The 21,567-nt window shown below is 41.5% G+C and overlaps 1 protein-coding gene across 1 annotated transcript in view; it reads right to left on the bottom strand.

Annotated features, from left to right (window-relative positions):
- Positions 1-6,790: 6,790 nt before the first annotated feature.
- The window catches only part of LOC120526718 (pulmonary surfactant-associated protein D-like), a 55,601-nt gene continuing 40,824 nt past the window's right edge, over positions 6,791-21,567 (bottom strand). The window contains exons 7-9 of the mRNA XM_039749874.1: positions 21,382-21,513; positions 11,584-11,667; positions 6,791-7,381 (exon numbers count right to left, since the gene is read on the bottom strand). Of these exons, the coding sequence (XP_039605808.1) occupies positions 7,008-7,381; positions 11,584-11,667; positions 21,382-21,513 (590 nt within the window). The 3' untranslated portion in view covers positions 6,791-7,007. The remainder of the gene's footprint in view (positions 7,382-11,583; positions 11,668-21,381; positions 21,514-21,567) is intronic.

The following is a 21,567-nucleotide window of genomic DNA, read 5'->3' as shown; positions in this document are numbered from 1 at the left end:
ACCGTCTAATAGAACATCTGCAACTTCTTATTGCAGATGTTGAAAGATGCCAGCCTTCTAAGGAAGTATAGTCGGCTCTGTCCTCTCTTGCACAGAGCATCAGTATTGGCAGTCCAGTCCAGTCCAATTTGTCATCCAGCTGCACTCCCAGGTATTTATAGGTCTGTACCCTCTGCACAGTCACCTCTGATGATCACGGGGTCCATGATGGGCCTGGGCCTCCTAAAATCCACTACCAGTTCCTTGGTTTTACTGGTGTTCAGGTGTAAGTGGTTTTAGTCGCACCATTTAACAAAGTCTTTGATTAGCTTCCTGAACTTCTCCTCCTGCTCACTCCTGATGCAGCCCACGATAGCAGTGTCATCAGCAAACTTTTGCATGTGGCAGGACTCCGAAACGTATTGGAAGTCTGATGTATGCTGGCTGAACAGGACCAGAGAAAGTACAGTCCCCTGCGGGGCTCCTGTGATGCTGACCACAATGTCAGACCTGCTGTTCCCGAGACGCACATACTGAGGTCTTTCTGTAAGATAGTCCACGATCCATGCCACCAGGTATGAATCTACTCCCACCTCTGTCAGCTTGATCCTAAGGAACAGAGGTTGGAAGGTGTTGAAGGTGCTGGAGAAGTCCAGAAACATAATTCTTACTGCACCACTGCCTCTGTTGTGCAGTTGTGCAGTCAACAGCCTCTTCAATGTTCTCACTATGTGACCACTGCAGGACATCCCAGTCAGTAGTTCCAAAGCAGTCTCTCATAGCCTGCTCTGCCTCAGGGGACCGCTTCCTGAATAAGCGTGTGGTTGTAGATAGCTCCCTCACTCTTGGTTTGTAGTGAAGCTGAAGCAGAACCAGGTTATGATCTGCTTTCCCAAGCGCAGGCAGCGGGGTGGCGCTGTATGCGTCTTTAACGTTTGCATACAGTAGGTCGATAGTCCTATTACCCCGGGTGTTACAGTTCACATACTGGGAGTTAAAGTCTCCAGCAATTATCCCAAGTGCCTCAGGGTGCTGCATTTGTAACTTAGTAACCGTGGAATGGATGATGTCACTCGCTATCTCCACGTTCGCTTGAGGGGGGATGTAAACAATAACAACAATCACGTGTCCAAACTCTCTGGGCAAGTAATAGGGGTGCAGACTTACGGCCAACAGTTTGATGTCCCTGCAGCAAGTGGAGATTTTAACGTTTACATGTCCTGAGTTGCACCATCTTGTATTGACATAGAGAGCAAGTCCTCCTCCTTTCTTGTTCCCGCAGGTATTTGCGTCTCTGTCCGCTCTAACTGTGCTAAACCCGGGTAGCTCCACGTTAGCATCTGGGATGGTAGTTGTAAGCCAAGTTTCACTAAAACACAGCAAGTTGCATTCTCTGTAGGTTCTGACATTTTTCACCAGCACAGCCAGTTCGTCGATCTTATTTGGTAGTGAGTTCACATTTCCCAGGATCACAGAAGGCCCTGACGGTTTATAACGCCATTTTCTCGCAAGCTGCTTGGCTTTTATCTTATCTTTTATCTTAGCGCAGGCTCGGCTGCCCCCATATCATCTTCTTACCTCGTCAGGTAAATAGGAAACCACACCGGCATGAGCATTTCTTCTCAGTGTTTTAACTTGACTACTCAAATAGGCGATTCTCGGTGTGTAAAAATCCATGTCAAGTAGTAAAAGCAGTAAAAAGTGTCTAGGGAGCGATTCCACATAAAAGAAAGTGGTAGAAGTGATCAGTGAAATAGAGAAAAATAGATTAAAAAAGGCAAAAAAGATAAATTCATACAGGGAGCTGCTGGAATGGCTGCCACTCGGGGCGGTGCCGGATATAGTCAAATAAGCTCCTTCAACTTCCAAAAATCAGGAGCCTAAACTGACTAATAGGAGACTGTCATTCTCCTGTCAAGCAGCCCATACACAACTCTGCAATCCTCAATCAGGTAAACGTTCCCCCCTAGCAGCTCATGTCCAACCCCTTATAAAGCCGCTCTCATTTCTTTCCCGGAGCCCACTGTTGTAGGACGACACTAACCATATTCTGTTTCAGGGTGGGGCGGCGGAGGAGAAACCACACAAAAGGCTCCACATCCACACTAACCTAATCCTGCTCACAAGAAACAATAACAATAAACCAATAGCACTTTTCAATATCTGTGATCTCCGAAATAACAAACAAAAAAAAAACATTGAACTAACAAAACTCAATGACTTTTAAAGAAAAAAAAACTTTCACGCCCACGGCCGTTTCTTCCCAGATTCCTAAGCACGGCAAAAGCACCTGATCAAAGCGCCACGTTTAAAATGGCATCTGGACTGGCGCTTGCGTCCTTAGTTGTAAGGAGATAGCCGGTGAATAAAGAACTACAATAACCCCCTCCCTTCACACACTACCGAATGACGGTAAGTCCTCTTATTTAAAGCCCTTTGTTCTCAGTATATATATATATATATATATATATATATTGTGGAAAGCGTACCCCCAGACACAGACAGACCGACACCAAGATGTCCAAAACACACTTCTTTATTGTCTAAATGTTTCTGCACCACAATGTTCTCACACCAACTCTCTCCACTGTCGTCTTCTTCTTCTTTCTCTCTTTCTTTCTTTCTTTCTCTCTCTCTCTCTCTCTCTTGACCTCCTTCCTCCTCCTCACAAGCTTCGTCTCCTTACTCCCAACTCTGGCTCCTCAGTGGTGGAGGCTGGCTCGTTTTATACCCCACCCGGAAGTGTTCCAAGTGCTTGACCACCTGGTCCTAATTGCACCTCCGGGTGGGGCTGAAGATTCGTCCTGCCAGGCTCTTGAGTCTTGGCAGAGCCCCCTAGCAGCCACCCCATCTCCCAACCAGGCTGTAGAGGACTCCATGTCCCATGGAGCCACATGGGAGAGTGGGAAATGAACATTGGCCAGGGAGGCTGCCACCTAGCATCCCGGGGGAGATATTGAGCTGTCCATGGTGGCTTCCCCGGAACATATGCAGCAGGGGCGTCCCGACCGGGCATGGGAGCCGGCTGTCCGTCACAATATATATATATATATATATATATATATATATATATATATGTGTGTGTATATATATTTTTTTCTCTGTCTGTGTCTTGTACTGCTAGACACTCAAAGTAAAGTTATACAGGTGTAGGCAGCAAGTTACTATGGGGACAGGTTTCAGCGTCACAAACATCAAGTCGAGTTTCAGAGGTCCCTAAAGTCCTCCTGTCCACCACACTACTTGGTCTATTATTCCATGAGTCTGTGGTTCTTTGTGTGAAGAAAAGCTTCCTAATGTTTGTGTGAAATTTACCCTTAACAAGTTTCGAATGCTAACCCCATGTTCCTGATGAGCCCATTTTAAAGTCACAGTCTTGATCCCCTCATAATTTTAAACACTTCAGTGAGGTCTCCTCTTAATCTTCTTTTTCTTAAACTGTAAAGTCTCAGCTCTTTTAATCTTTCCTTATAACTCGTCCCCTTTAGCCCTCTAATCAGCCGAGTTGCTCTTCTCTTGTCTTTTTCTTGTGCTGTTATGTCCTTTTTGTAGAATGGAGACCAAAACTGCAGTCAGTACTCCAGATGAGGCCTCACCAGTGTGTTATAAAGACTGAGCAGAACCTCCTGTGACTTGTACTGCACACATCAAGGCGCTATATAACCTGACATTCTGTTAGCCTTCTTAATGGCTTCTGCACACTGTCAGGCAGATGATAGTGTCAAGTCCTTTGCAACTCCTAAATCCTTCTCATACGAGTTGCTTCAAGTTTCAGACCTCCCACTGTGTATTGAAACCTAACATTCTTACTTCCTACATTTACTTTACATTTACTGACATTAAATTTCATCTGCCACAAATCAGCCTAGTAGCTCTTTGCTGGACCTATTCTAGCGCTGCTATGTCCTTTTTGTAGCCTGGAGACCAAACCTGCACCCAGGACTCCAGACGAGGCCTCACCAGTGTGTTACAAAGGCTGAGCAGAACCTCCTGTGACTTGTACTCCACACATCAAGGCGCTATATAACCTGACATTCTGTTAGCCTTCTATTTGGCATCTGAACACTGATGGGAAGTTGATAGCTTAGAGTCCACTATGACTCCTAAATCCTTCTCATAAGGTGGACTCTCGATTTTTGGACCTCCCATTGTGTATTCACATCTCACATTTTCACTTCCTATGTGTATTACTTTACATTTACTGACATTAAATTTCAACCCCTGTAGTGCTCTAATCAGCCTAGTCGCTCTTCTCTGGACCTTTTCTAGTGTTGTTATGACCTTTTTGTAGCCTGGAGACCAAAACTGCACACAGGACTCCAGATGAGGCCTCACCAGTGTGTTATAAAGACTGAGCAGAACCTCCTGTGACTTGTACTCCACACACTGTTAGCCTTCTTAATGGCTTCTGAACACTGTCAGGAAGTCGACTGCTTAGAGTCCACTATGACTCCTAAATCCTTCTGGAGTGTAACCTGTCAGTTCTGTTTAAATTGTATATTTAAATTGTATATTTTCCTATAATAAGTAGAATAAGCTGGGAAAACTTCAGAATATTCACAACAAATTTTATTTTGACAACTTCATGCATGAAGGACTTTTATTTTGAAAACCTCATCCTACCCATCAAGTATGTCCCCTCCCACATGACACTGCCCCTCCAACTCGACATTCCGCTCCTGGCTACAGAGATACATACTTGAAAGACAGGGCCCAATGCCCTTTAATACTAGAGTCAAATTCCCAAAAGAAAATCCCAGTACTCCCTAGTACCAGGGTTTGGGTCTTCAAAGAGAGAGCCAGCGCCCCTCAATAGAAAGCCAAAACCCCAAAATGCATAGCCAGTGCCCCTCAATACCAGAGTCCGAGAACACCAAAAGTGGAAGATCTGCATTTAGTGTCACAGGCAGTGTCATTATAGACTGAGTAATGACCTGGCCATAAAGGCTATACCCTCAATGTCACATTCTGAGCCACAAAGATAGAACCAGTGCCCCTTTAATACTGGAGCAAATCTCAAAAGAAAGAGCCAGTGCCCCTCAGTAAAACTGTCTGGGGCCTTGAGGGGAGAGTCAGTGCCCTTTAATGCCAGTGTCAAATCCCCAAAAGATAAAGTAAGTGAAACCCAATACCAGAGTTTGGGCATCAGAGCAAAGCTATCCATCCATCCTAACACTGTGTTAGGATAACCCAGTATATCCTAACACAGGGTCATGGGGGTCTGCTGGAGCCAATCCCAGCCAACACAGGGCGCGAGGCAGGAAACAAACCCCGGGCAGGGAGCCAGCCCACTGCAGGGCACACACACACACCAATCACTAGGAACAATTTAGGATCGCCAATGCACCTAACCTGCATGTCTTTGGACTGTGGGAGGAAACCGGAGCACCCGGAGAAAACCCATGCAGACACGGGGAGAACATGCAAACTCCATGCAGGAAGGAACCTGGAAGCGAACCCAGATCTCCAAACTGTGAGACAGCAGCGTTACCCACTGAGTCACTGTGCCGAAGACAAAGCTAGTGCCTTCAATACCAGAACCAAATCCTAAATTGGCATAGCCAGTACCCCATAGTACCTGTGTCTGGCTCCTTAGATACAGAGCCCGTGCCCCTTAATACCCGAGTCTGAGCCACCAAAAGTAGAAGCTCTGCATTTAGTGTCACAGTCAGTGTCACCAAAGGTCGAGTGATGACTTGCCAAAAGGGGCTAAAACCTCAATGTCAAATTCTGGGCCCCAAAGGCAGAGCCAGTGCCCCTTCAATACCAGAGCAAGTCCTCAAAAAAAAACAACAGTGCCCATCAACACCAGAGTCTGACCTACCAAAAACAAAGATTGTGCTTTTAGCGTCACAATTCCTCCAATGGTTGAGTGTGGCCCACCCAAAAAGACTATATACTAAATGCCACAATACCCTCAAATTCAGTTCCAGATTCTGGACCTTCAAATACAAAGCCAGTGCCCTTCATTAGCAGAATCTGGGCACTTAGAGACAGAACAAGTGCCCTTCTTTGTTAGAATAGACACCTTGTAAGAGAGTGCCAGTGCCCCTTGTCACGCACATGCGATTAGGGGACCGCGCATGGACCCAAACTGTAGTGTGAAGTTGCATGCCAGAAGGGAATGGCGGGGTAATAACCTCTCTCTCTCTTTATTCCTGCAGAAAGAAGATGCACCGCCGCCATGAATCTGCCACGATTACCTGGCCACGCATTGCCACTTCCGCCTTCCCTCTGTCGATCCCTGATGACATCAGCTCTCCCAGCATCAATCCCAGAATTGTCCACACTTCTGGGTCGATAGAGCACTTAAGTTTATCTTCAGTCCAGAAGTTCTTCATGACCTTCTTACACTACCGGGCTATGTAGAAAATAAGAGTCCAAAGGTCTTCCTGCAGCGTCTCCTGGCAGCACCTATGGTACCCAGCAGGGCTGTGAAGACGAACTCCAGATCCCAGGGTGCCCTGTGTTCCTGGGAAATCACTCTCTAGTGTCCTGGGGGAGGCAGTGTCCTAAAGTAGCTGCTTCCAGCCCATCCTTTCACTCTTTGGGCATCCCACAAGGGTTGAGCTGCCGATCGTCCATCACACTGGAAACTGAAACACAGGAACGCCAGTTTCCCTGATTTGGAACAAAGCAAATGGACTAGGAATGTGAAAATGTCTTTACTGTGCATGAACTCTGAACACATGACCAGCCTAACCAGAGGGGGGCGCCAAAGCTGATGAAACCCTTAAACTGTGAAATTTAAGCGAACGAAAGGAAATGAATGAACGTCATTGGATTGGATAATGAACTTGGAACACAAACGTGTGCAAATCAAAGTTTATTTTACAAAGTGTGACTCACAGCACGCGTGCTAATCAGTGACAAACATGAAATTGCTTCATACAGTAAAAAACAAAGCTTGAGTACATTGCTTGTGGTATTGCATTTGAAATAAATCACTTCATGCAAATCACAATAGATGTGACAAGCGCACAGAACAACAAGGACCACATCACCACTGAATGGTGACATGGACGTCACTAAAACTGACATATTATATTGACGATCGCTTCACATTTCACATCGTTCCAAATTCCCTCAGAGCTTGTGATGGTGCAGTCCTCGTTCCCGTCAAAATTGTTGGGCTCTCCTGATTTCCACTTAGTAAATGTCACCGGGTTCCCGTTGACGTCCTCAAAGTTGCCCTCCGTCTTCCTGTCTGTAACCCCAATGAACGCATATTCACCCGTTTTGAGAAAGGAAGCAATTACTTCGTTCTCCTCCTCGTTGGCTGCCATCGCGATTTGCCCACCTGCTTCGGCACACAGTTTTAACCCGCCTTCAAATGTCCCCTTACTGTTCCTCGTTGCAAAACTCTTTTGTCCGTAGCTCTTCCAGATGGTGAGGAGAACACCTGAGAACATACCAGAAGACTGAATTATTAATGCATCGATTTATAAAAAGCTGTTTTTCCACCAGGTCGGTGTGCTGAAAAATGTAATTAAATACGATGGTTTGCCTGAGGTTATAAATTGTACGAGGGGGAGTCGAGCTAAAGTTAGAAAATTGGATTTATTAGAAAATGGAACAAACCTTCACAAAAATGATGCTGTCATTTCTCAATGTCGTCTCCACCCTTCTCAATAACCTGAAAGATCCACAGTATAAAAGGTTTTGTCTTGTCTTCGCCAACCACTCGTGTACCACTTTTTTCACGTTGTCATCTGTCTTGAATTGATGACCACCCAGATGTTTTTTTAGGTGGAAATCACACGGTGCCAAATCTGGCAGATAAGGAGGATGTGGCAAAACCTGAAACTTCAGTTTCTCCAGTCAAGCCTTGGTGTTCTTAGCAGTGTGTGTCATTGTCTTGCAACAAAGGGACACTTTGAGACAGCAATCCCCATGGATCAAATAGCACAGGGGTGTCCAGCAAGTCACAGTAACTTTCACTAATGACTGTAGTACCCCTCAGCATGGACTGTTTGACAATAACTCGGGTGCCCGAGTAGCTGCGAGGACAAATCCTTTTATTCTGCTGGCACTTCCAGCATTGAGAAGGGTGGAGACTCCATTGAGAAACGACATGATCAGTTTTGTTAAGGTTCATTCCATTTTCCACTTTAGCTTGATCCCCCTTCATATCAAGAGCAGGTTGTTGAGAAGGATGACAGGAAGGAGCCCACGTGGGGACAAAGGGACATGGTGGTGCAACAGAGATGTGTAGGAAATGATAAAGGCTAAGGAGGAAGCAAGGAAGACGTGGTACCAGTCAGGCAGGGAGGTGAAGATCAAGAAATGTATTGGCAGACAAACAAGGAGGCAAAGAGGGCAGTGGCAAGAGCCCAGGGACAGACTTTAGAGGAGGTGAATGAAAAACTTGAGACAAAAGAGGGAGCGAGAAGGAGGTGCAGAATAGTGAAAACTAGGAACAAGCTGGGAAGGAACAGATAAAGCAAACGAAAGATTTGTAGCAAGAATTAGGAGGGAGGAAGTAAAGGAGGCACAGAAAAGAATGAAAAATGGAAAGACAACAGGACAGGATGAAATACCAGTAGAAGTGGGGAAGAGTTTAGGAGAAGAGGGTGGACATGTGTTGAAGGAATCTAAAACAGCAGAAGATCTGTGAACAGTAGAGAATACCAATGGAGTGGAGGAACAGTGGGTGTAAGAGTATTTGCTAGTTATTTAAGTTATATTAAATGTTTGCCTATAAATTAGTGAATAACATATGGGAGGTTCTTATAGCCCCCCGCAAGCTCAATTGAATTGGGGCTTTCTAACTATTTCTTGTCCCTCTGACCATAGAGTAGTCTCAGTTAGTGACCTGCCTTACCGCGTGCCAGGCATGGAGGGCACACAGTTTGCAAGAAACCTGTGCCCTGGAAGACGGTTTGTTTTTTAGCGAGAGGATAACATTTTCAATACTGTCGCAACTTTATTGGAATGGGTGTAGTTCACTATTTGCAAAAATTGCTTTGAAAATAAGAACATACATTATTAATTTCATTTTGTAGAATACACTTATCCAATATGTTTCTTAAATATTTTGCAGATAAGGAATGTAGAAGTTTTGAGGTATGATAGTTCTGCTAGCTAATTATGGCTCTGAAGAGGGGAGATGGTGATGGGAATAAATTGATTAGCACAGGCAAATAAGAATCTCACTATGTTCTGCACATGTCTATCTATCTATCTATCTATCTATCTATCTATCTATCTATCTATCTATTAAATATAGAACAGATACAGTGCATCCGGAAAGTATTCACAGCGCATCACTTTTTCCACATTTTGTTATGTTACAGCCTTATTCCAAAATGGATTAAATTAATTTTTTTCCTCAGAATTCTGCACACAACACCCCATAATGACAACGTGAAAAAAGTTTACTTGAGGTTTTTGCAAATTTATTAAAAGTAAAAAAATTGAGAAAGCACATGTACATAAGTATTCACAGCCTTTGCCATGAAGCTCCAAATTGAGCTCAGGTGCATCCTGTTTCCCCTGATCATCCTTGAGATGTTTCTGCAGCTTCATTGGAGTCCACCTGTGGTCAATTCAGTTGACTGGACATGATTTGAAAAGGCACACACCTGTCTATAGAAGGTCCCACAGTCGACAGTTCATGTCAGAGCACAAACCAAGCATGAAGTCAAAGGAATTGTCTGTAGACCTCCGAGACAGGATTGTCTCCAGGCACAAGTCTGGGGAAGGTTACAGAAAAATTTCTGCTGCTTTTAAGGTCCCAATGAGCACAGTGGCCTCCATCATCCGTAAGTGGAAGAAGTTTGAAACCACCAGGACCCTTCCTAGAGCTGGCCGGCCATCTAAACTGAGCGATCGAGGGAGAAGGGCCTTAGTCAGGGAGGTGACCAAGAACCTGATGGTCACTCTGTCAGAGCTCCAGAGGTCCTTTGTGGAGAGAGGAGAACCTTCCAGAAGGACAACCATCTCTGCAGCAATCCACCAATCAGGCCTGCATGGCAGAGTGGCCAGACGGAAGCCACTCCTTAGTAAAAGGCACATGGCAGCCTGCCTGGAGTTTGCCAGAAGGCACCTGAAGGAATCTCAGACCATGAGAAACAAAATTCTCTGGTCTGATGAGACAAAGATTGAACTCTTTGGTGTGAATGCCAGGTGTCACGTTTGGAGGAAACCGGGCACCGCTCTTCACCAGGCCAATACCATCCCTACAGTGAAGCATGGTGGTGGCAGCATCATGCTGTGGTTGGAACTGGGAGACTAGTCAGGATAAAGGGAAAGATGACTGCAACAATGTACAGAGACATCCTGGATGAAAACCTGCTCCAAAGCGCTCTTGACCTCAAACTGGGGCGACGGTTCATCTTTCAGCAGGACAACGACCCTAAGCACACAGCCAAGATATCAAAGGAGTGGCTTCAGGACAACTCTGTGAATGTCCTTGAGTGGCCCAGCCAGAGCCCAGACTTGAATCTGATTGAACATCTCTGGAGAGATCTTAAAATGGCTGTGCACCGACGCTTCCCATCCAACCTGATGGAGCTTGAGAGGTGCTGCAAAGAGGAATGGGCGAAACTGGCCAAGGATAGGCGTGCCAAGCTTGTGGCATCATATTCAAAAAGACTTGAGGCTGGAATTGCTGCCAAAGGTGCATCGACAAAGTATTGAGCAAAGGCTGTGAATACTTATGTACATGTGAGTTCTCAGTTTTTTTATTTTAAATAAATTTGCTACATCTTTAATTAAACATTTTTCATGTTGTCATTATGGGGTGTTGTGTGTAGAATTCTGCGGAAAAAAATGAATTTAATCCATTTTGGAATAAGGCTGTAACATAAGAAAATGTGGAAAAAGTGATGCGCTGTGAATACTTTCTGGATGCACTGTATCTGTTCTATATAGTGCCTTTCATTATCTATGTTTCTATTTTTACTTTATATAGTTCATTTTATATCCATCTACCTATCTATTATATCTGTCATATACTGCCTTTCATATCAATCTGTATGTTTTCGTTTTATATAGTGCCTGCCATATTTCACTATTTCATTTTATATACTCTACCACTGTATATATAGTGCCTTTCCGTCTCTATGTATCTTTTTTACTTTATATAGTACCTTTCTTATCTATTTCTTCATTTGCTCCTCTTCACAGGTCTTTCTTTCTTTCTCACTTTGCTTTTTCCTATTTGGAGGTATTAAGAAGCTGAAGATGGTGGCACCAACATTGGCCTCAACTGAAGAAGAGGTCAGCCCATCTCAGGAACCTCGCATAGAAGAGGAGACCCAGTTCAGTCTCACCAGTTATCCCAACCACATATTTGACCTCATATTAAACATGGAGATGATCTGCCTTACAAGTTTTCCATCTGTTCCTTTAGTGGTCATCTTAATCCTTTGCTTCATTGTGGTTTTGATATTTTAAGGAAAGATTCACATTCTGAGACAGAAATCTGAAATCCGAGGAAGAATCCCATACAAAAATGAAGACACCCTACAAGCCTGCCCTGGTGTTCCCCGCTGTCCAGATTATTAAACCCCGTGAGGAGTCAATAATAAGTAGAAACAGCTTCATTTTAACTAATTTTTACAGCAGAACTTGTGATGAAATGTCGAATGGCACACTTACGTTTTTCAAGTTTGGAGAGGCTGAATTTCATTGCCCTCAGTTCTCTTTCTAGCTCTGCAATACGCCTCACATCAGCCGGTTGCCCTAAAATGAACAAAGTGAAATGATGACCCCTGGGGCACAGCAAGCATGGAGGCAGCTTTCACTCAATACCCTAAATCCAAGCAAAAAATAAGTAAATAAAATACACTGCATGTCAATAATGTTTTTTATACAGTGGATTCATAAAGTATTCTGACCTCCTCACTTTCTGCACAATTTACTGTTGGTAGATTTAATATTAAATTGATAAATTGGCAATTTTTGCCCATGAATCTACTCTCAATAACCCAAAGTGAAAATGTGTTTTCAGAAAGGTTTCAGATTTATCAAAAATTAAAAACTGAAATCTCTCAAGTTCCATCAGATTGGACGGGCAGCATCTCTAAATGGCCATCTTCACATGCTCGTCATGACTTGACAATAAAGCGTAACCTCATATTAAACATGGTGATGATCTGCCTTATAAGCTGAAGTTTTTTTCATCTACTCCTGTAGGGATTATATTAATCCTTTGTTTCCTTGTGTTTTGACATTTTTAGAATAGATTCAAATTCTCCCGTTGCACTGTCCTGCTAATCGCTAGGATGTGAGTTTCTGTTGCTGGGAAGCAGTTGCCAGAAGTTGCATGTCATGACATCTCTACTGCAACATTTAAAAAGCCAGCATGACGCAGTTGTGACAGCAAGCCGACTCAACTGTCCAATCTGAGCTGACCCTCTAATGTACTCATTTCTAATCCATCAGTCTTTGAATGTAACTAAAAGTCACATCAGAGATCAAAAATGAAAAATTCTTTATAAAGGCACAAAGCAAAGTTTATTATCTGCAGCTCAGATGACAATACGGTGAATTGGGTGATCTTGTAACCCCATCATTGCATTTAATTGTGGGTCATGATCCCAAAGGACAGTGATGGGAAAGCTAACTAGACAATGGAATAAAACATGGTGGCCTGAGATGAATCAAAATCCAAAATATATAGCAGACATCTTTTGTTCAAAAGCCAGAGTTTTCACAATTTCTCCCTCACATTTTGATATTTTGTGTTCATAAGAATTACTTCTAAACACTCTGAAATCTGTTATGTTGTGTAATTAATGTTATTAATTTTGGACAGTACGTGGCAGTGTAGGAAATGATATACAGTGGTACCACAGTATACGTCCTTAATCCGTTCCAGATCCTTTGACTTATACCAAGCAGGACGTATACCAAACAAAATTTTCCCATAAGAAATAAAGGGAAAATGATTAATCCGTTCCCATGAAAAAAAATTCTATTGTTATTGGCATATTATACATTGATGGGGTTGTATAAAATAATTTAAACACTGCTTAATACTAAAATACATAAATACAAAAGCAATTAGATTAAATAAATGAAAATTTAACCTCAATTTACTTTTTAATAAAGTCTTTGTTTTTCACAATCGTAGATACCGTCGTTCTCGGCATACGGTATGCAGCAGCAAAGTCCCGGATACGCATGCCACCTTCATACTTTTCAACAATCAATTCAAGTTTACTAGAAAAAACACAGAATTACGTGAAAATTCACATAGAGTTATAGTGCAGGTTGTATACTGCATGATAGCAGCTGGCGTACTGACGCTCGTGGGCAGTCGTGGCTTTGTATCAAGAGAGGAAAACAAGGGTAGAATATTTCAAACAAAGGTCGTATACCAAGCAAAATTTTTCCGAGTCCAAACAGGACGTATACCTAGTTGGACTTATTCCAAAGCGGATGTATACCGAGGTACCACTGTATAAAGAAATGGGTAAGGGATGGGAGGAGAGTTCTTAGAGCAACTGTGATGAGATCGAGACATTGTTGTAATAAACAACGTTTTTGGAAATTGGAACCTGGAGATTTCTTTATGGGATGGTGTTTTTCTCTAGGGGCCGCTAGCTTCCTGGTTGGAATAAGTTCTTTTGTAGTTGCAGCATCTTAAGTAACCCAAAACTGTATTGATATAATATTAAAAGGCGACATCCCTCCCATAGTGATACGGCGGTAAGAAATCACATAGGAGAAAATAACTTTATAATAACATAGTGATAGAAAATAAAATAGTGATAGCTTTCTTTAATGACGAATTGTGCAGCATAACAGATGAGTAATAGCAAGACTATTATCGAAGTGGGATCTCGATGTATACAGTCTGCCATTTTCGTTGCTGCGCTTGAAGGACTTTGAGGATCGGATGACATTATCTCCCATCTGTCCGTCGGCTTAAAAGGTGTGCCGGGCAATGTTCCAAGGCTTTATATCCTTTCTCCAAGTGCAGGCCCTTACTTAGGTAAATCATGACATTCCAAACAAGGCAAAGGGAGGCATGCTAAGTACATGTTGCCCTTTTGTCTTTGTCTATCTTGTCCTATGCTTGGCCTAGCAGTTCTAAATGCTGAGCCCCTTTGTACTAAATCTGGCTCAGCTGTGCATGTAGAAAGAAAAGAAAAGCAGATTTAAAATATTTGTACAGAGTACAGTGACATATTAAACATATAAACTTATTACAGATGGATATAACAAAATCTCTTCAGTGATTGTACAAGAAAATCCCCACATATGATATACCATTAAACTCGTCTGGATGTCTGGTTTATGCAAGGTATTTCCTGGGGTTACCTCTATTTGTGGCTCTCCAATGGTTTTAGGCCATTTTTGGACCATATTTTGTGTTGGAAATTAAACCTTGTAATAAACCAGAAGGTGTTTTCAGTAAAAATGATTAGATGGGCGTGAATTGCATGACACATCAACCGACCCCAGGGGTTCACCCCCTATTGAGATACAAGGCGTCAAAGTTACTCCTTTTCATGAAACATCGAAAAAATGGGGATTGGTAGTACAGGCAAGTGGAATGTCGTTTATACGATTTTGAGGTTGCTGATCCCGGATATGATAATATATTTGATATTTGGTTGCTTAATGGGGGTCCTAGCACTCTAAGAGCCACTCCTAGAAAGTTAAAAATGACAAATTTCAAGCATAAGCATGTGTGGTATCATTTTAGACTATTTCAAAGTCAGTGATTATGAATATATTGTTATTGATTTTTGATCCTTTCCCAGGAATGTAGTCCCGTATGCACCTCAATCAGAGGGTGAAATAAAGACAAATTTCTTTTATAATGAAGACTTTAAATGATTGAATTGAAGCACACATTTTAATATTTCAAATGTCTGGTTCAGCCATTCTTGTTTATTACGTACTTCTATCTCATGAAGTAACTCATTACATTTCTTATAAATACCCCAAATCAGGGTAGCTTATGCTAATTCAGACTTTTTGAACTTTAAAATTCCAATTTTGAGCCTAGCCAGGCTGGAGGCCTACTGTTAGTAGTTGGGGTAAGCTGGTCTGGGTGAGCCACTTCTGGGTTGGTCAGTGAAAGTCTTGGCCTACTTTTATGGGTCTTATAGATGATTTTACATCTTTTCTGTTATGTTTGTGACTTCAGTGATAAATCAACAGCTAGTTCCTTAATACTTTGCAGGATCTTTGTCACCATTCCTGATACGTCAGTGTAGTTTCAGAGAGTTTTAAGAGAGAACCAGAGGATAGAAGTTTAAATGGAAAAGGGTCAAAACAAGCAACAAAGCCAAAACAAGAGACATAAATCATAATTAAAAATTGAAGAACAAATTCAAGTCAAAAGGTATGTTCACAGTAAAAAGCTCTTTGAAAGGGTCGACTTGAAAATTGGCTTTGAGTCCGCAAGAAAGTGAAATCCTGAGCAACCTTTCAACTAATTGCATCGTTACCCAAAGGTCATAACCTTGGAGGACACTCCCCTAACAACAGGTGAAGTTGTCCTAACGACAGGAACGTAAAATGGTGGTGATTGTTAAAATACAATTCAAAATATTTTACAACTATTAACACAAACAGAAACAAAAACTCCAAAAACAAAAAAAAGATGTGAAGTTTACATTCAGATCTCTGAAAATGGTGGAATTAGACAAATCTCTCTATTATAATAAAAAAATCTTGGGTCGAGACGTGATCTTCTCAGAAAGACACTTTGACGTCCCGCGAGATGAGACTTTACAACCTTTGGAATCAAGACCCGTGAGGCGGTCACTTATGCCCGTCATGCCCTACTTACAAACAATTTAAAACAAGGTCATGGACATCTAACCTTTCAGTTGTTGGAATGCTTTCAGCAGACACACTTCATGTGCTCCCAGCACTTAAAAATTTGATACGTTCTAGATGGCATGTCAACAACTAAGCGAAGAAGAAAGAGCAGTGCGTCGAGAAGCGACGCAAAAGCACTGGAGTGAAAAGAACAATGTACAAAAGAACAATAATAATCTATGTTCAAATTCTGAAAATAAGGAAAGTAATAATCAGCCCGGACCAAGTGGATTGGAAAACCTTGTATGTCCAATCGGGGTCAGAAATACAAGACGTTCAAAAACGCTGGCACGATACACATGCAGAGCAGGTTAGAGATTATGAAAACTGTGGAATTCGAAAGGCTCAAAAAAACGTTGGCGTGATACACATACAGAGGAAGTTACAGATTATGAAAGTAGTAACATTCGAAAATATAAAAAAAAAAGAACGTAAAGATCTCATTAGCGCAAACAAACAGAAAATATTACTCGGTGAAATAACGGAACAGCAAAAAGAGATCGAATACATGGACAGAAGTATATAGATATTGTAATGCTTTAAAGTTGGAGACTTATTGATCATCTATATTATGGAAATAATGAGGTTATTAGAAATAAACTTGATTCATTAGGATTAAAAGTAAAGACAAAGGTAAAGAATTTAAGGGTAACTATTGACTCTGAGCTGAATTTTAAATCGCATATTAATCAGATTAACTAGGACAGCATTTTTCACTTAAGAAATATGGCAAAAGTTAGACCTCTTATAAAATTGCAAGATGCTGAAAAATGAGTTCACATTTTCGTTTTCAGTCGGTAAAATTACTGTAACACACTCCTCTCAGGACCACCAAAAAAAAGACATCAACCGATTGCAATGAGTGCAGAATGGAGCTGCTAGAATCTTAACTCGGAAAAGAAAATCCGAGCACATCACCCCAGTTTTGATGTCACTGCACTGGTTACCTGTGTCATTCAGAATGGACTATAAAATACTGCTTATGATTTTACAAAGCCTTAAATAATCTCAATCCATCTTATATTTTGGAGTGTCTGACATCTTACATTCCAAATCGTAACCTTAGATCTTCAAATTAGGGTCTGCTTAGAATTCCAAGAGCTACACTTAAAAGAAGTGGTGAGGCGGGAGGCCTTCTGCGGTTATGCATTTAAAATCTGGAGTAGCTTGCCAATAGGAATTGGCCAGGCTAATACAGTGGAGCACTTTGAAACTACTTTGAAAATTATCATTACTTTCTCATAACTTCATTTTAATTTAATCCTGACGCTCTGTATATTCAATTAATTATCATTACTATTCATGGTGGCCATACTAACCCCTACTTTCTCTTCTGTAATTTTTCTGGTTTTCTGTGGTGTTGATCTGCACCACCACCACCTGATCAAAGCACCGTGATGTCCCTCCATTGATGGATTAAAGTCCAGAAGTCCACATGACCGTCATCATCAAGTTCTTCCATGTGAACCCTGAATACCATGAGGACTGATTGAGGTCATTGACGTTGGGTAGAATGCCTAGCGGGGGCTGGGTGGTCTTGTGGCCTCGGACCCCCTGCAGATTTTATTGCAGAGTTTTTTTTTTGTTTGTTTGTTTTGTCCTCCCTGGCCATCGGACCTTACTTTTATTCTGTTAGTGTTCTCTAATTTTAATTCTTATTTATTTTGTCTTTTTTCTCTTTCTTCATCCTGTAAAGCACTTTGAGCTCCATCGTTTGTATGAAAATGTGCAATAGAAATAAATGTTGTTGTTGTCTAATTCGTGTTGCCATCAAGGAAAAGTCGTGTTGCCTCCCAATGAAGAGGTGTATCCACGAGAATTAAAAGATTTGTTGTTTAGTGAAAGTGAAATCCACAAACACTACAGGCAAAAAATCAGAGTCTACAATAATCTTTTTGCATTTGCATCATTCAATGCTCAAAACATAGATTTACACAATAACGGACCACACGCTATGAGAATCTAAGGTCCCGCAACAATTAAAGCTACGACAAGTTTAATTTTGAAGAAACCACAATTTGGTCAGGTTTATATTTATAACTAGCAGAATACCCGCACTTCACAGCGGAGAAGTAGTGTGTTAAAGAAGTTATGAAAAAGAAAAGCAAACATTTTAAAAATAACGTAAGATGATTGTTAATGTAATTGTTTTGTCATTGATATGAGTGTTGTTGTCATATCTATCTATTTATATTATATATATATAGCAAAATACCTGCGATTGGCAGCGGAGAAGTAAAAAGAAAAGGAAACATTTTAATAATAACGTAACATGATTGACAATGTAATTGTTTTGTCATTGTCATGAGTGTTGCTGGCATATATATATATATATATATATATACACACATCTATACACATACATATATACAGTTATATATATATACATATACACACATACATATATATACATATACATATATACACATACTGTATATACACACACACATATATATATATACTGTATATACAACATATACATATCTACATATATACTGTATATACACATATATATACAAATCTACATATATATATCTACATATATATATATTAGGGTGGGACTCGATTAAAAAATTAATCCAATTAATTAGAGGCTGTGTAAGAATTAATCTTGATTAATCGTATGTAATCGACACGTAAATTTGCCCCAAATCGCAAATGTTTTTTTTTTTATTTAAAACGGTTTTAGTGGGCGACAGAATCAAATAATAGACATGGACATGAATATTGTAAACTGAAGCTGTTTTAATTTCTGAAAAAAAGCTTTTAAACTGCATTTGAATTCAAAACAGAAACAAAAATATCATCCCTGGTTAAAATTGGGCAGACTTAAAAATAAAGTGGTAGTTTAAGTACTTTAAGTACATTTTCAGAATAGTATTGTCTTTAAATAATAATAACCAAAATTTCAACATAAAGTGCAGTTTTCTTCTTAAAAAATAAGTCAGAAACATAAAAGGTAATTTGACCAGCTTACTCTTTAAACTCTGAGTAACATTAGCCAAAATTATTTTGTACATTAGGCTAAAACAGTGTGATCATTGAACATTTTGTAATTAGATGTATTTAGAATTACTAACGGTCACGGAAGTCCAATGATCCCCAGTAAGAGCCACAAAGTCCGCTTTCTGTAATGCATCTAATTTTGCTTGCTTTTCAGTGTGCACAAAACCATGCTTTTATCAAGGCTTCGCTCGGGTAGTCGAAATGATCAGTCGTAGGAACGCTTTATTCCACTCTAACATTTTTGTAGCTGTGATGTGTGCATCAGTGTAATGGATGTACCAGGAAATCATGCATTGACAAAAGTTCCCGTTTGCTTGGAATTGAAAGTGTGATTAAATGCGTTATTTTTAACGCTTATGGAGTACATGCATCGAAGCTTCTCAGCTGTGCTTGTGCTAAGAAAGGGAAAATTTTAAAAATAACGTAACATGATTCTGCGTTAACCTAATATTTTTCATACGTCCCAAACCAAGGAGATGCGAAGGTAAAATGAATCGGTAGCGCAGCGTACATAGTCAGTACATCCCTCTCGAATCGAACCTCGAATGTCGGCGTTAGAGGCTTAAGACTCTACAATTAGCCACAGCGTGTGGCTTGTCTATGCTAAAGTATGTATTGTAGATCGGGTATATATATACATTTATATATATACCCGTATCGCAGTGGAGAAGTAGAAGTTATGAAAAGAAAAGGGAACATTTTAAAAATAACGTAACATGATTGTCAATATACAGTAATTGTTTTGTGAGTGTTATTGAATGTTGCTGTCATCAAGGATTTGATTATCATTATTTCTTTCAATCAGGCTCGTATTTGTAGGATGTGTTCAAGTTACATTCCGTGTTTGTCAATCGTTGTAAAGATAAGAGGTTTCATTCATCGATTAGTTCCTTACTGCATCAATAAACAGCTCGTCTTCCTTTTATCTGTGATGTGACAAACTGCATGCACGGGTTTTTTTACACTGTCTTCCTTTAGCAGGACATTCACTTTTTCCACCGTGTGCTTTGTTTCCGCAGTAGCTGCACTTATGAATATGATTGTATGTATAAGACGCTTCATATTTTTTGCTGCCTTCTCAATTGTGTAATTCGGTTTTTGTTCAGCACTCTTTGGAACTGTTGCTTTTTGTCTGTGCACTGCGTCAGTTCACGTGAGCCGCTTGGTGTTCTTGCATCGAAGGTTCCCAGCTGTACTGGTGCCATCTCGTGTAATGTCAGCTAAGACCCGGCACTTAAAAGTTTCTCTCGCAGTTTCAATGAGTTTGTGCCAAACACCACCCTGACCATCTCATCTTCCTCTGCATAAGCACAGTCCTTCACCCGTGAACATTTACCGGCAGTGTTTGTATTGATTGCGCTGATGGACGGCCTTATATGGGCAGGCACTAAATTACAAACGCTAGTGGCAGCTTGTCTATGAACTTAATTTAATATAAACTTACGGTTCACGCCATGCTTTGTTTCTGCAGTAGCTGTACTTATGAATATGCTTGTATGCATCATTTGCTTCATAATGTTTTTCTGCCTTCTCAATTGTGAAATGGCGTTTTGTGCTCATCGCTGTTTGGAGTTCTTCCTTGTTCTCTACGTACTTACGTAGGAGGCGTGATGATGTCACACGAAACTCCGCCCCACGGCCATCTCCAACTCAAGACTCCATTACATTATATGGGGAAAAATAGTTTCCAGTTATGACCCTTATGCGTAGAATTTCGAAATGAAACCTGCCCAACTTTTGTAAGTAAGCTGTAAGGAATGAGTCTGACAAATTTCAGCCTTCTACCTACACGGGAAGTTGGAGAATTAGTGATGAGTCAGTGAGTGAGTGAGGGAGTGAGTGAGGGCTTTGCCTTTTATTAGTATAGATCACGGAGAAGCGGTGCAACATAGAATCGAAAGAGTAGGTAACAATTCCCATGAAAATATCAATTTTTTTAAATTATATATGGTGGAGCCGACCCGGACACAGACAGGCGGACATGTTGATTTTTACCACCACACGTTTTTATTTACAATTATTTACAATATAAGTGTCACCCAGACACAAAATAAAGTCAGTGCACAAACCCCAACACAGTCCTGGCCACTCTAATGCCTTTCTTCGGGCCGCCTCCACTCTCCTCTCTGCCTCGTCCTTCTTCCACCCAACTCCAGCCCTGAATGAAGGGAGACGGCCCCTTTTATAGTCCCCTCTTGGCCACGCCCCAGCCTGGCGGAAGTGCCGGCTGTTCTCTCGGCAGCTCTCCGGGTGTCCTTATAAATCTTCCCCCCAGCACTTCCTGATGTGGCGGAAGTGCTGAGGTCACAAGTCCCAAGGCATTGGGGCGCCTCCTGGCGGTGACCACGGGCCCCTACAGGGTGGGGCTTCCATGCCCTGAACCCGTGGCCCCCAAAGCAACCAGGAAGGCGGCCCCCACGTGATCCCAGATGGGCGCACGCCCACTTCCGGTCCCTGAAGGCATCCCGGCCGGGTCATCGCCCCTGGCATCCCTGACAATATCCAGATAATCAAACCTGGGGGTGGGCGAACAAAGTGATTAAAAATAGAAACCTTACTGTATCCTAATTATTTCCATCACTACTAGAAGCCATAGAGTTTTCTTACCTGGGGTCCCTGGTGCTCCACAATCTCCTTTTTGCCCTCCTTGGCCATTGGCACCTGGGCTGCCCCTGTCACCTTTCTGCCCTGTTTGGCCTGGTGGTCCAACTTTCCCAGGAGGACCAATGACTTTAACACCTGTTCACAAACATGGGGATGTTGGTCAGAACATGTTACATTTAATAAACTTTA

The sequence above is a fragment of the Polypterus senegalus genome, chromosome 3 (genome assembly GCF_016835505.1).
Source record: "Polypterus senegalus isolate Bchr_013 chromosome 3, ASM1683550v1, whole genome shotgun sequence".
Lineage (NCBI taxonomy): Eukaryota > Metazoa > Chordata > Cladistia > Polypteriformes > Polypteridae > Polypterus > Polypterus senegalus.
This window is presented reverse-complemented; position numbering and strand designations above follow the sequence as displayed.